The 14,373-nt window shown below is 39.1% G+C and overlaps 1 protein-coding gene across 13 annotated transcripts in view; it reads left to right on the forward strand.

Moving 5' to 3' along the window:
* The window catches only part of Grk4 (G protein-coupled receptor kinase 4), a 95,056-nt gene that overhangs the window by 27,472 nt on the left and 53,211 nt on the right, over window positions 1-14,373 (forward strand). For 11 of the 13 annotated variants that reach the window (XR_003955582.1, XR_003955585.1, XR_003955584.1 and 8 more), the window contains one exon: window positions 7,026-7,132. Coding sequence is in view for 6 of the 13 variants with exons in the window: in XM_017320670.2 (XP_017176159.1) it covers window positions 7,026-7,132 (107 nt within the window). In the remaining 7 variants the exon portion in view is untranslated. Of the gene's footprint in view, window positions 1-7,025; window positions 7,133-11,141; window positions 13,553-14,373 lie in introns of those variants that run through there. The other 2 variants (NM_001080743.1, XM_030254138.1) reach the window with 2 other exon arrangements.

Raw genomic sequence — 14,373 nt, forward strand, 5'->3', positions numbered from 1 at the left:
AAATGACCCCAAGAAACAAGCTGGAGCAGCCATTTTAATATTGAATAAAATCAACTTTCAACCAAAAGTTATAAAAAGGATAAGGAAGGACACTTCATACTCATCAAAGGAAAAATCTACCAAGAACTCTCAATTCTAGACATCTATGCTCCAAATGCAAGGGCACCCACATTCATAAAAGAAAGCTCAAAGTACACATCACACCCCACACAATAGTAGTGGGAGACTTCAACACCCCACTCTCAGCAATAGACAGATCATGGAAACACAAACTAAACAGAGACACAGTGAAAGTTAAGGACCAAATGGATTTAACATATCTATAGAACTTTTCATCCTAAAACAAAAGAATATACCTTCTTCTCAGCAACTCATGCTACCTTCTCCAAAACTGACCATATAATTGGTCACAAAACATGCCTCAACAGATATAAGAAGATTGAAAGAATACCATGCATCCTATCAGATCACCACAGACTAAGTCTGGTCTTCAATAGCAACAAAAACAACAGAAAGCCCACATACACATGGAAGCTTAACAATGCCCTACTCAGTGATCCCTTGGTCAAGGAAGAAATAAAGAAATTAAAGACTTTTTAGAATTTAATGAAAATGAAGCCACAACATACCCAAACTTATGGGACACAATGAAAACAGTGGTTAGAAGAAAACTCACAGCTCCGAGTACCTTTAACAAGGTATTGGAAAGAGCATACACCTAGTAGCTTAACAGCATACCTGAAAGCTCTAGGACAAAAAGAAACAAATACACCCTAGAGGAGTAGACTGCAAAAAATAATCAAACTCAGGGCTGAAATCATCCAAATAGAAACAACAAGAACTATACAAAAAATCCACAAAACCAGAAGCTGGTTCTTTGAGAAAATCAATGAGCTAGATAAACCCTTAGCCAGACAAACCAGAAGGCACAGAGACAGTATCCAAATTAATAAAATCAGAAATGAAAAGTGAGATATAGCAACAGAAACTGAGGAAATTCAAAAATGATCAGATCCTACTACAAAAGCCTATATTCAACAAAACTGGACAATCTGGATGAAATGGACAATTTTCCAGACAGATACCAAATACCAAAGTTAAAATAGGATCAGATAAACCATCTAAACAGTCCCATAACCCCTAAAGAAATAGAAGCAGTCATTAAAAGTCTCCTAACAAACAAACAAACAAACAGCCCAGGACCAGATGGGTTCGGTGTAGAATTCTGTCAAACCTTTAAAGAAGACCTAATATCAATACTCTTCAAACTGTTCCACAAAATAGAAATAGAAGAAACACCACCCAATTCATTCTATGAAGCCACAGTTATACTGCAAATTCTCCTTTGGAGGTGGAACAGTTTCTGTCTAATCAGGAACTTTTCACAATTTCCATTCATAGAGGACTTCATAAGAGATTTTTTTCTAATTCTTTTTTTTTTAAGATTTATTTATTATATCTAAGTACACTGTAGCTGTCTTCAGATGCACCAAAAGAGAGCGTCAGATCTCATTACGGATGGTTGTGAGCCACCATGTGGTTCCTGGGATTTGAACTCGGGACCTTCAGAAGAGCAGTTGGTGCTCTTAACCACTGAGCTATCTCTCCAGCCCTTTTTTCTACTTCTGTCATGTTTAATGTTCCAAATAGATTTTAAAAACAAGGAAAAAAAAACCATAATTAATGAACAAAAATTCCACCCAGTTCTATACATAGAAGAGTGAGCCTGGGATCTGGTTTATTATCACAAGTACCTCAGACTGACATCGGCAATCGACACACATATATATATATGGTTAGGCAGTGGTAGCATGAAACTTGTGGGAGTATCCAACCACTGACTTATTTGACTTAAGGCCCACTCCACAAGAGGGAATCCATGCCTGACACTGCTTCAGTAACTGTTAAGACAGGGTTTTACTGCTGTGAACAGACACCATGACCAAGGCAAGTCTTATAAAAACAACATTTAATTGGGGCTGGCTTACAGGTTCAGAGATTCAGTCCATTATCATCAAGGTGGGAGCATGGCAGTATCCAGGCAGGCATGGCACAGGCAGAGCTGAAAGTCTTAAGCCCACAATCACAGTGACACACCTATTCCAACCAGGCCACACATGCAGATGGTGCCACTCCCTGGTCCAAGAATATACAAACCATCACAGTAACCAAAAACCAGAGTTATATATCTCAGAGACGGAAGGTAAAACCAAACACTACTGGTTTTAAAAAACAAAGGTTGGGGGCTGGAGATATGGCTCAGTGGTAAAGAGCAATGATTGCTCTTCCAGAAGTCCTGAGTTCAATTCCTAGCAACCACATGATTGCTCACAACCATCTGTAATGGGATCTGGTGCCCTCTTCTGGTGTATCTGAAGACAGTAACAGTGTACTCATATACATTAAACAAATAGGTTTTTTTTAAGTCAAAAAATAATTTAAAAAAGAAGTGCATGTATACAGATGGGAGAGGAATTAATAAAACTATCTTATTTGAGGTGATATAATTTTATAGAGAGAAAATTCTAAGGAATCTACATCTACATAATCAAGAAACATTACTAGAGTTAATAAATGAGTTTGGCAAGGCTCATAGGTACTAGATAGTTATACAAAATTTGGTTGTAATTTTATATACTAGCAAATAACAAAATTTATTTTAAGAAAATGCATTTATAGTTTCATCAAAAAATGAAAAAATGCTTAGATATAGTAGAGTAAATACAACATTTATATATTCAGTAATGAAACATGGAAAAAATTAAAGAACATCTAAATGAGAAAACCTCCCATGTTCACGGATCAAAAGATATGTTAATATTGTTAACATGTCCATACTTAGCAAATTGCTCTTTGTTTTCACTCTATGCCCCATCAAATTGATCTGCTCCTTTTGTAAAAATCAGCAAACTGAGTTTAGAATGCAAATGTATATTTAAAAGACCCCAAATAGTTGTATTCCTTGGGGTGGGGAAGAACATAATTAGAGAATTCATATTTCTCAACTAAAAAGTTACAATAATCAAGAATAATGTGGTACTTTGATAGAGACTGATAGGTCAGTGGTGTAGACTGAGAATTAGAAGTAAACCAATAAGCTTACAGTTAACTGATTTATTGTAAAGCTACTGAGACTACCCAGAAGGAGAAGGCATAGTCTTTTCAAAAATTATGCTGGAAGTAGAAATTCACATAAAAAAAATGAAGTGGTACTCTTATCTCACACCACAAGAAAAAAGTATACTCCAAATGGATGTAGAACCAAGCAAAATGGCCAAAAGTATACAGCTTTCATCATTAGATATTCTTTCTAATACTCAGGCTGTATGGCACTTTTTTTTTTTTTTGAGACAGGGTTTCTCTGTGTAGCCCTGGCTGTCCTGGAACTCACTCTGTAGACCAGGCTGGCCTCGAACTCAGAAATCTGCCTGCCTCTGCCTCCCGAGTGCTGGGATTAAAGGCATGTGCCACCATGCCCGGCTTATGTACGGCACTTTTATAACTAAGCAATAAGAACTGCAAAGTTTAAAAAAAAATCAAGGGGACTGGAGAGATGGCTCAGTGGTTAAGAGCACACAACTATTTGTAATGGGATCTGATGCCTTTTTCTGGTATGTCTGAAGACAGTGACAGTGTACTCATATAAATAAAATGAATTTAAAAAAAAATCAAACAATATGTTTGAGTATTTTGCCTATATGTGTATCACATGTGTACCTGATGCAAGAATTCAGAAAAGAGTGTTGTACCCCGTGGAACAGGAGTTATGGATGGTTGTGTGTTACCATGTGGACTTTGAGAACCAAACCTGGGTCCTCTGCAAGAGCAGCCAGTGCTCTTTACTGCGATCCATCTCTTCAGCTGTAAAATTTTATTTTATGTGATGGGTACTTTGTCTGTATGTATATCTGTATACCACATGTGTTCATAGTGCCTATGGAAGCCAGAAGAGGGTGTCAGATCCTCTGGAGCTAGAGCTATGGATGCCTGAGGGTCACCATGTAGGTGCTGACAACTAAACCCAGGAGTGGGAGAACAGCCAGTGCTCTTAACTGTTGAGCCATCTCTTCAGCCTTGCTTTTTTAAAATTACCAAAGTAAATGTATATTTTAGCATGGAAGAATAGGTGTACTTAAAAAAAAAACAAACTTCTGATCATCTTTCTATTCCACTACATATCTATTTCTGCCCAAGTACCACATTGTTCTGATTATTGTAACTTTGTAGCTGAGAAGTGGGAATTCTCTAAATTTTCAAAATCTACCTTTCTTTCCATCCATTAAAGTGAACTTTCCTATTATATACTATGTTTAAAGTATTAAATTAGCAAGGCACCGAGTCCTCTGGTAAATTTGCACCCTTATTACCTCTTCTTAAAAATAATCCTTTGTCAGCCAGGTGGTGGTGGCCCACGCCTTTAATTCCAGCACTCGGGAGGCACAGGCAGGCGGATTTCTGAGTTTGAGGCCAGCCTGGTCTACAGAGTGAGTTCCAGGGTAGCCAGGGCTACACAGAGAAACCCTGTCTCAAAAAACAAAACAACAACAACAAAAATCCTTTGTGTTGTTTAGTATCAGGTTTCTGGCCTCAAACTCAGAAATCTGCCTGCCTCTGTCTCCCGAGTCCTGGGATTAAAGGCGTGTGCCACCACTGCCCTGCCTGTGGTTGGATTTTAGTTTAACATTTCTTCTCTTTTCACTGATGTTTAGAAAGATATCTTTTCATTTCTGTGAAAATTAATATGAAGTTTTGGAAACACTGAAAATAGCATCTCTACTTAGAGTTTATTATTAAATAGTATTAACAGAATCAACCTGCTATGTAATTTTAACTGTTATTTCAAATATATAAGATGAAATTTACTTAATCATTTCTTTGTTCTGGTTTTCGAGACAGAGTCTCTGTACGTAAATAGTCCTGAAAGTCCTAGAACTTTGTAATCTAGGCTGCTCTTGAACTCACAGAGATCCTCCACCCTCTGCTTTCTGGGAATAAAGATGTGTGACACCATGCCCAGAAAATATTTCTCCTGAATGTAATATTTTCATTAATTGAGAATTTCATTCATGCATATCGTGTATTTTGATAATATTTACTTCCTATTTTCCCTCTAATTCCTCCCAGATCCAACTCTCACATTCTACCTCTTCCTAACTTCATGTCTTTTAAAAAAATAACCCACTATGTGTGCCATATCAAGTATGCTTGACTTATCAAAGACCACACCTTTAATGAAAACTCTGTCTTCTTCCCTCAGAAGCTATCAAAGGTCAATAGCTCCTTATCTAGGGTGGGAACTTGTGAGCCCCTTCCTCTCTGTGCTAGATGGTTTACTGACTTGATCCTGTGAAGGTTTTGTGCAGATAACCACAGCTTCTATGAGTTTGTGAATGTAGATGTCACGTCCAGAAGACACCATTTGATCAAGTTCTTCTCAATCTGTACCTCTTGTAATCTTTCTGTCCCCTCTTCCAAAGAGAACAGCTGGATCTTAGGGGTAAGAAACATGATGTCCCATTGTGGCTGAGGATTCTGTACACACTTATTCTTTTATTTTGACCAACTGTCATTTTTCTGCATTAACCACCAACCACTGCACAAAGAAAATTCTCTGGGGTGAACTAAGAGCTTTACTTGTCTATGGGTATAGAATCACAAATTTGAGGTGCAGTTTGATACTATTTAACAAAATAATAGTCTATTTACCCCCGGGGCCTGTGTACTCCCTGATCATGTGTTTTTGGCCAGATTTACAGTAGTAGGTATGAGTTTCCTCCTGTAGAGTTAGCCTTAAATCCAACCGGAAAGTGATTTGTTATCCTCATAACATTTGTGCCACCAATGAACATCTCTCGCAATGCTGTCCATTATGGTAGCTCACGGTGTTCACAGCTGCCTAAGATTATTGATGACTTTTCTTCCCTGGAAACTTACATAGTACCTCAGGTACTATGAAAGTGAATCAGCCAGGTGAAAGCTTCCTGGTCAGTACCAACTTGAGTTCTCCATGTGCTGTGACCAGAGTGTGGTATCTGTTTCTAATAGTATAGTTTAGTAGTTAAGTATATTTATACTGTTATGTAAACAAACTCTAAAATGTTTTTATCTTGCAAAAAGAAAGCACTGGCAGCAGTCTAATCTCCTTTCTCTCCCACATGTACCAATTAATCTTCTACTTTCTAACATTTTCAGATTTTACTGCCCACATATATATCCATAAGTGAAGCTAACTCTTTTGGAACTGGTTTATTTTATTCATTATAATGTTTTTAATGATTATCCATGTTGTAGAATTAGAATGAGTCAATTTTGTAATTTTTAAAAAATTAATTAATTTTCACTGCTAGGGATTGAACTCAAGGCAAATATTATACCATTGAGTCCTTGGCCCAGGAATGTCTTTTTTAAAGACTTTTCTTGGGCTGGAATGGTGGCTCAGTGGTTAAGAGCACTGGTTCTGTTCTAGAGAACCTGGGTTCAACTCTCAGCACCTGCATGATGGCTCAACTGTCTATAACTCCATTGAGGGAGTCTGATGCCTTCTTCTGTTGGTATTACACACAGGTGGAACCCATACATGCAAGCAAAACACCCATCTAATAACAACAACATAATATTGTTGTTAAACAATAATAGTCTTTTTTTCCTTTTTGTATCTATCCATCCATCCATTCATAGACTTGGGGTGTTTTTCATGCTAGGCTTGTTGAGTGCTAAGAACTAAGCCTGTTTATATGCTAGATAAATACTCTACTTATCAGCCACATCCCCAGCCTTGCTATTCTTACCTTTTGGATAAAACAGGATCTCGAAGAGATCAAAGAGATCCTGTGTTCTGTTGTATGTTTTGAGTTTATAAGAACAGGCTTAAAAAGCAGAAAATAGGTTGAGTGCTGGAGTGTGGTACTGGGTGATACTTTGACTTATTATTTCATATACTTTAAAAAATGTAGAGTAGGCATTAGGTTCTTTGTATGACTGGTAAACTATGAAAACACTAATTGATATATATTTGGTTTGTGTAGAAGTCAGAAGTCCCCTTACCAGAGATACCTCCAGATATTGTGAAAGAGTGTAAATGGAATCTGAAGCAGAATTCTCCCTCTCAAAATGTTTTCGAAGAATGTGCTGGGTAAGTGTTCAGTGCTCAGCCTTGCATGTATTATGGGTGTTTGGGTGTGTTGAGATAGGTTTGATATAACAGGCAGGCTCCAGACTCACTCAGTAAATTGACCTTGAATTTCTGATCCTTCTACCCCTACTTCTAAGGCTCTAGGATGGTAAAAGCATGTGTCTTTTTCTACATGTGGCTTGTGTATTTATTATCTATTGGTAACCGCCAAGACAAAAGATGACAGGAAGTTTGTTGTGTTTTGTTTATTTTATATGAGTTGAATTTTTTTTTTTTTCCCGAGACAGGGTTTCTCTGTGTAGCCCTGGCTGTCCTGGAACTCACTCTGTAGACCAGGCTGGCCTCGAACTCAGAAATTTGCCTGCCTCTGCCTCCCAAGTGCTGGGATTAAAGGTGTGTGCCACCTCACCCGGCATGTGAGTTGAATTCCTATCTGCATAGTTTTTCAATTAAAATGATCCCCTTCACTAATTTTGTGTAGAAATGGTTAAGTGAAGATTCATGATCACATGTACATAAAGGTTGTACTGAACAGGGTCATGGTGTCAAGCCAAATATCATAACATTCCTATCATAACTCTGGGCCATCTCTCCTTTGCTTTCCATATAGTTGTGTCTAGCTTGAGAAGAGTCTAAAAATATTTTTCCAGACCTAAGCATTTGCTCAAAAATATTTTCCTCTGGATATGGACAGGGAAGTAGAACATTTTGTCTAAGTTCAGCTTCCTTATGAACATAGGAAGGAAGTGGTTTCCGAGGTAACCTGGTAATAAGGAGGTGGTGTTTGTGTAGCTGTGTGGACAGCTACTTCTCTCACAGAAAGGAAACTAAGGCCAGAGAAATGTGGAAACGCTTGTCTTGAGCTCAGAGAATATTTAAATGACAGTTTCATTGTGGTTTTCAAAGATCTCTCTGGTCAGATGTGGTGCAACATGCCCGTGCCTCCTGCATGAAGGCAGTAGTGGCCGAGGGTCATGGTTTGAGGCAGACTTTGACTACAGATCAAGACCCTGTCTCTGGGAGCTGGAGAGATGGCTTACTGATTAAAAGCACTGACTGGTCGCTCACAAAGTAGTATATATATGTTGGGGGGGGCGGTTAGATGGCTCAGCGGTTAAGAGCACTGACTGCTCTTTCAGAGGTCCTGAGTTCAAATCCCAGCAACCACATGGTGGCTCACAACCATTCATAGTGACATATGACATCCTCTTCTGGTGTCTAAAGACAGGCAGGTCCTAAAGGCACAAGCGCATTACATGAAGAAGTTGCCCAAATGCCTGTGGTTTCTAGTCCCATTGTAATTCTGTCTGCTCTCAAACATGCACCTCTAGCCTCATGTGGTGTTTCCTATGATCAGTTGACTAAGAGAGAAGACTAAGACCTGGTTTACTGATGGTTCTACATGTTATTCAGGCACCACCTAGAAATAGACAGCTGCAGCATTAAACCCCTCTCTGGGACAACGCTGAAAGATACCGGCAAAGGGGAATCTTCTCAGTGGGCAGAACTTTGGGCAGTATACATGCTCATACATTTTGTTTGAAAGGAGACATGGCCATATTTGTGATTGTTCACTAATTGATGGGCTATAGCCAATGAATTGACTAGACTTGGAGATTTTGGGCATGATTGGAAAATTGGTGAGAAAGACATTTGGGGAAGAAGTATGTGGCTCTTTCCAAATGGGCAAAGAATATAAAATACTTTTGTCCCGTGTAAATGCTTAAATAGAGGAAGGGTTCAGTAATCAAATAGTTAATATGGTCTATTCTGTGGACAGCCAGCCTCTTTCCCCAGCCATACCTGTCATTGCTCAAAAACAAAGTGGCTATAGTGACAGAAATGGAGGTTATGCATGGGCTCAACAAAATGGACTTCCACCCACCAAATCTGACCTGGGTATAGCTGCTGCTAAGTGCCAAATCTACCAGAGATATGACACCATTCCCCATGATGATCAGTTAGCCAGGGATCTGACTACAGGATGACTACATTGGACACTGCCTCTGTGAAAATGATAATTTGTCCTTGCTTGGGTAGATACTTATTCTGGTTATGGATTTGCTTTTCCTGCCTGTATTGCTTCTGTGAAAACTACCATCTGTGGGTTTATAGACTGCCTTATCCACCACTGTGGTATTCCACACAGTATTGCTTCTGACCAAGGAACTCACTTCACTTGCCAGAGAAGTGAGACAGTGATCCCACAATTGTGGAAACCACTGGTCTTACCATGTTCCCCACCATCCTGAAGCAGCTGGCCTGACAGAAAGTTGGAATGGTCTTTTGAAGATATAGTTTCAGAGTCAATTAGAAAGCAGCAGCCTGGAGTGCTGGGGTAGGTTTTTCCAGAAGGTGGTTTATGCTTTAAATCAGTATCCTATATGTGGTATAGCCAGGATCCATGGGTCCAGGAATCATAAATTAGAAAAGGAAATAGTTCTACTCACTATCACCCTTCACTAAGGATCTGGAAAAGTCATTAGGAAAATTTTTGCTTCCTGTTCCTGTGACTTTAAGTTCTTACTAGCTTAGAAACTTTGGTTCCAGAGAGGGGAGAGCACCTACCAGGAGATACAACAAACATTGCATTGAACTGGAAGCTCAGACTTCCTCCTGGCCATCTTGGGATTCTAATGCCCTTAAACCAACAGGCTAAGAAAAGAATAACAGTGTTAGGAGGGGTGATTGATCCTGTTACCATGGGGAGATTGGATTGCTTCTGCACAATGGAGGTAAGAAAGATTATGTCTGGAATAAAGGAGATCCTTCGAGGTGTCTCTTGGTGATATCAGGTCCTGTGATTACAGTCGATGGGAAACTACAACCCAATCTTGGCAGGATGACAAAGGGTACAGACCTTCAGGAATGAAGGTATGAATTATGCCAGGATTAGCCAAAACCAGCTTAGGTACTTTCTAAGGGTGGAGGGAATACAGAATAATGGGTAGTAGAAGAAGGTAGTTATAAGTATCAGCTAAGGCCATGTGATCAGTTTTGAAACAAAGATTATAATTGTTATGAGTATTTCTGTCATGTTTTGTTAAGATGTATTTGCACAGATATTTGTGTGAGAATGGAGCCTAAAAATGAGGCGGACTAAAGTTTCATGCAATAGCCAACTTCAATCAGAATATCAGGCAACTTATGCTCTGGGAGTTAAGAAGAATCACATTACTAAGGTGTTCAATCACAAGAATAAGCTGCACCCAGAAAAAACATTCTTCATAGAGACATAAAGAAATAACAAAAGCCAGGTGTAAGGAATAAAACAAACTCACTCCTATCTACTATACCTGGAGGGGCTCAAGAGACATTCCAAGAACAATGTTTTTGAAGAAACTGAGTTCACAAGACTCTTGGGTTTTTTGGCATTTTCTCACAAGCATTCAGAATTCCCTTCTAACTATACCATCCTTGGTCTGTGTTCCAACAGTTAATCATATTTAAGTCTGGAGATACTAAAAGAATAGTGGTGGCACACGCCTTTAATCCCAGCACTTGGGAGGCAGAGGCAGGCGAATTTCTGAGATCAAGGCCAGCCTGGTCTACAGAGTGAGTTCCAGGACAGCCAGAGCTATACAGAGAAACCCAGTCTTGAAAAAAACGAAAAAAAAAAAAAAAAAAAAAAGAATATCCCTCAAGTATACATTGCCACCTATACTAAAATTTATAATGTGTTTGCAGTTGTACATGGGATGGTTAGGCATAATTATGAACTGGTTATTGCTTCCATGTGGAAATTAATCATGACATGAGATATGATTGTGTGTCAAGTTGACAAAGGATGGACTTGTTATGACTATTCTTGGTTGTCAGCTTGTCTACAGCTGGAATTAACTAAAACCCAAGTGACTGGGAGCACCTTTAAGGAATTTTTCTTAATTAAGTCATTTGAAATAGGAAGACCCATGTTTTCTATGGAATTTTCTGCACCCGAGATTCTCTCTTCCATCTCTTGTATTCTGTTGCTGATGCTCACTTCTATGGTTCCCAATTTCTTTCCTAGGTTTTCTGTCTCCAGAGTTGTCTCCCTTTGGGATCCTAAGAGAACACAAATGCCAGCCCAGGCCTATACCCAGAAAAACTCTCAATTACCATAGATGGAGAAACCAAAGTATTCCATAACAAAACCAAATTCACACAATATCTTTCCTCGAATCTAGCCCTTCAAAGGATAATAAAGGGAAAACTCGAACACCAGGAGGGAAATTATGCCCTAGAAAAAGCAAGAAAATAATCCTTCAACAAACCTAAAAGAAGATAGCTGCAAGAACAGAATCCCAACTCTAACAACAAAAATAACAGGAAGCAACAATTACTTTTCCTTAATATCTCTTGGTATCAATGGACTCAATTCCCAAAAAGACATAGACTAACAGACTGTTTACATAAACAGAACCCAACATTTTGCTGCACACAGGAAACCCATCTCAGGGAAAAAGACAGACACTACCTCAGAGTAAAAGACTGGAAAACAATTTTCCAAGCAAATGGTCTGAAGAAACAAACTGGAGTAGCCATTCTAATATCAAATAAAATTGACTTCCAACCCAAAGTTATCAAAAAAGACAAGGAGGGCCACTTCATACTCATCAAAGGTAAAATCTTCCAAGATGAACTCTCAATTCTGAATATCTATGCTCCAAATGCAAGGGCATCCACATTCATTAAAGAAACTATAGTAAAGCTCAAAGCACACATTGCATCTCACACAATAATAGTGGGAGACTTCAACACTCCACTTTCATCAATGGACATATCCTGGAAACAGAAACTAAACAGAGAAATTCTTAGGCAAATGGATGGATCTGGAGGATATCATCCTGAGTGAGGTAACCCAATCACATAAGAACATATATGATATGTACTCACTGATAAGTGGATATTAGCCCAGAAACTTAGAATACCCAAGATACAATTTGCAAAACACATGAAACTCAAGAAGAAGGAAGACCAAAGTGTGAATACTTCTTTCCTTCTTAGAATGGGAAACAAAATACCCATGGAAGGAGTTACAGAGACAAAGTTCGGAGCTGAGACAGAAGGAAGAACCATCCAGAGACTGCCCCACTCAGGGATCCATCCCATAAACAACCACCAAACCCAGACACTATTGCATATGCCAGCAAGATTTTGCTGACAGGACCCTGATATAGCTATCTCTTGTGAGGCTATGCCAGCGTCTGACAAGTACAGAAGTGGATGCTCACAGTCATCTATTGGATGGAATACAGGGCGCCCAGTGGAGGAGCTAGAGAAAGTACCCAAGAGCGGAAGGGGTCTGCAACCTGATAGGTGGAGCAACAATATGAACTAACCAGTACCCCCAGAGCTTGTGTCTCTAGCTGTATAGGTTGCAGAAGATGACCTGATTGGCCATCATTGGTTGGAACACAGAGCCCCCAATGAATGAGCTAGAGAAAGTACCCAAGGAGCTAACGGGGTCTACAACCCTACTATAGAAGGAACAACAATATGAACTAACCAGTACCCCCCAGAGCTTGTGTCTCTAGTTGCATATGTAGCAGAGGATGGTCATCAATGGGAGGAGAGGCCCTTGGTCTTGCAAAGATTATATGCCCCAGTATAGGGGAATGCCAGGGCCAGGAAGCAGAAGTGGGTAGGTTGGGGAGCAGAGCTGGGGGATGGTATAGGGGACTTTCAGAGAGGAAACTAGGAAAGGGGATAGCATTTGAAATGTAAATGAAGAAAATATCTAATAAAAATCACCAATTGTTAATAATAGCTAAAAAAAGATGAAGGGAAGTCTAAAACAGGAGTAGTAAAATGAATTTCAATGCTGTATCACCTCTGGTTGATTGATATTAGTTATTCATGGCTTGGTGTTCAAGAACATCAGTTTGTGTCTAAGCTCATTTGGAAAGAGTAATAACTGTTATGTGCATAGGGTAGGTAATGGCAGAACACAGCCAATAATGTATTAGAGCTTATCACTGGAATAATGAGATTCTTTGGGGGTGTCATTGTCTCAGTCAAACAGGAAAGGATACTTCTATTGTTAACTTATATATGTTCCCTACAAATTGCAGTTTATTCAAATTATCACAGTGTTTTATCCCTTTGTGTCTATGGGAATATGAGAAAATGCTTTTCTTCTTCTTCTTCTTTTGATTGCCATGGATTCCACTGGCCAATTTGGAAGACTACAAAGGGTTCTTAAGTTGCTGATTTTTGAATGATAATAAAATCAGTTATAATGATTGACACTGACAACTACATGGTCATTAAAATTAACTGCTGCTTTGGAAAAAAAAAAGAAATAGGAATAGCTACACCAAATCCAGATCTTGTGAGGTGAGGAGATCCACCTTAAATCTGGGCAATACCTTCTGGCCTATGTATAAACATGGAAGAAGGAAGCTCTTGATTTTTGCCTGTTTGCTCTCACTCTCTCTGGTAAGTGTATTTCTTCACATTAGAGTCTATTTCTTTGGTATTCCAGTGTATGCTGAAGACCAACTGAGACATCCAGCCTCCTGGACTAATGAACAACTACTGAATTCTTGATTTTCCATTGGTAGACAGCCATTGTTGAACTAGCTAGACCACAAGTTTATAGCCATTTTAATATTTCCCATATATTCATTCCACTAGTTCTGTTTCTGTAGAGAACCCTGACTATACAGTAATGAAAGTCAAGAGTAGGCTTTAGAGATAATTAGGAGGCTGGGGGGGGGGCAATGGTAGATGCCACAGACTTTTGGGAGTTTGAGGTGTGTCTGAATAATCAAATAAAGTTGAGAAATAAATAGTTTAATAACCATTGTCACCTGAGAGGCAGAGAGACTGGACTTGGGGTTTAGGAATGATAGATGTAGGTCCTGTGGCAGAGAAGAATGAATTAAATGAAGAGAGACTACAGACATTTCCATCTCTTCATCCCTGACATTCTTTAACTCAATGGTAGCTCTTCACTTCCTCTACCATTGGAGGAGACCTTTGTCACCTTCATTAGAACTATGTTGGTAGAGGGAAGATACAGACACTAAACTGCACTATTGGAAAGTACTGTTAATTTAAAGAAGCCATACTCCAGTGCTAGAGACAGGCCATAAGTCAGGGGCAGAAATGAGAAGGGTAGTCAGTTCAGAAGGATGATCTATTTTCAGTAGCTGTGGAACAAGTGTAAGAACTTTTGACTCATGCTGGGATAGTCATATGTCATGTAGGGTTTTCTGTTAGTGACAGACTACACATATGATGGTGAGCCCAAAGAG

Source organism: Mus musculus, chromosome 5, assembly GCF_000001635.26.
Source record: "Mus musculus strain C57BL/6J chromosome 5, GRCm38.p6 C57BL/6J".
NCBI classification, from domain to species: domain Eukaryota; kingdom Metazoa; phylum Chordata; class Mammalia; order Rodentia; family Muridae; genus Mus; species Mus musculus.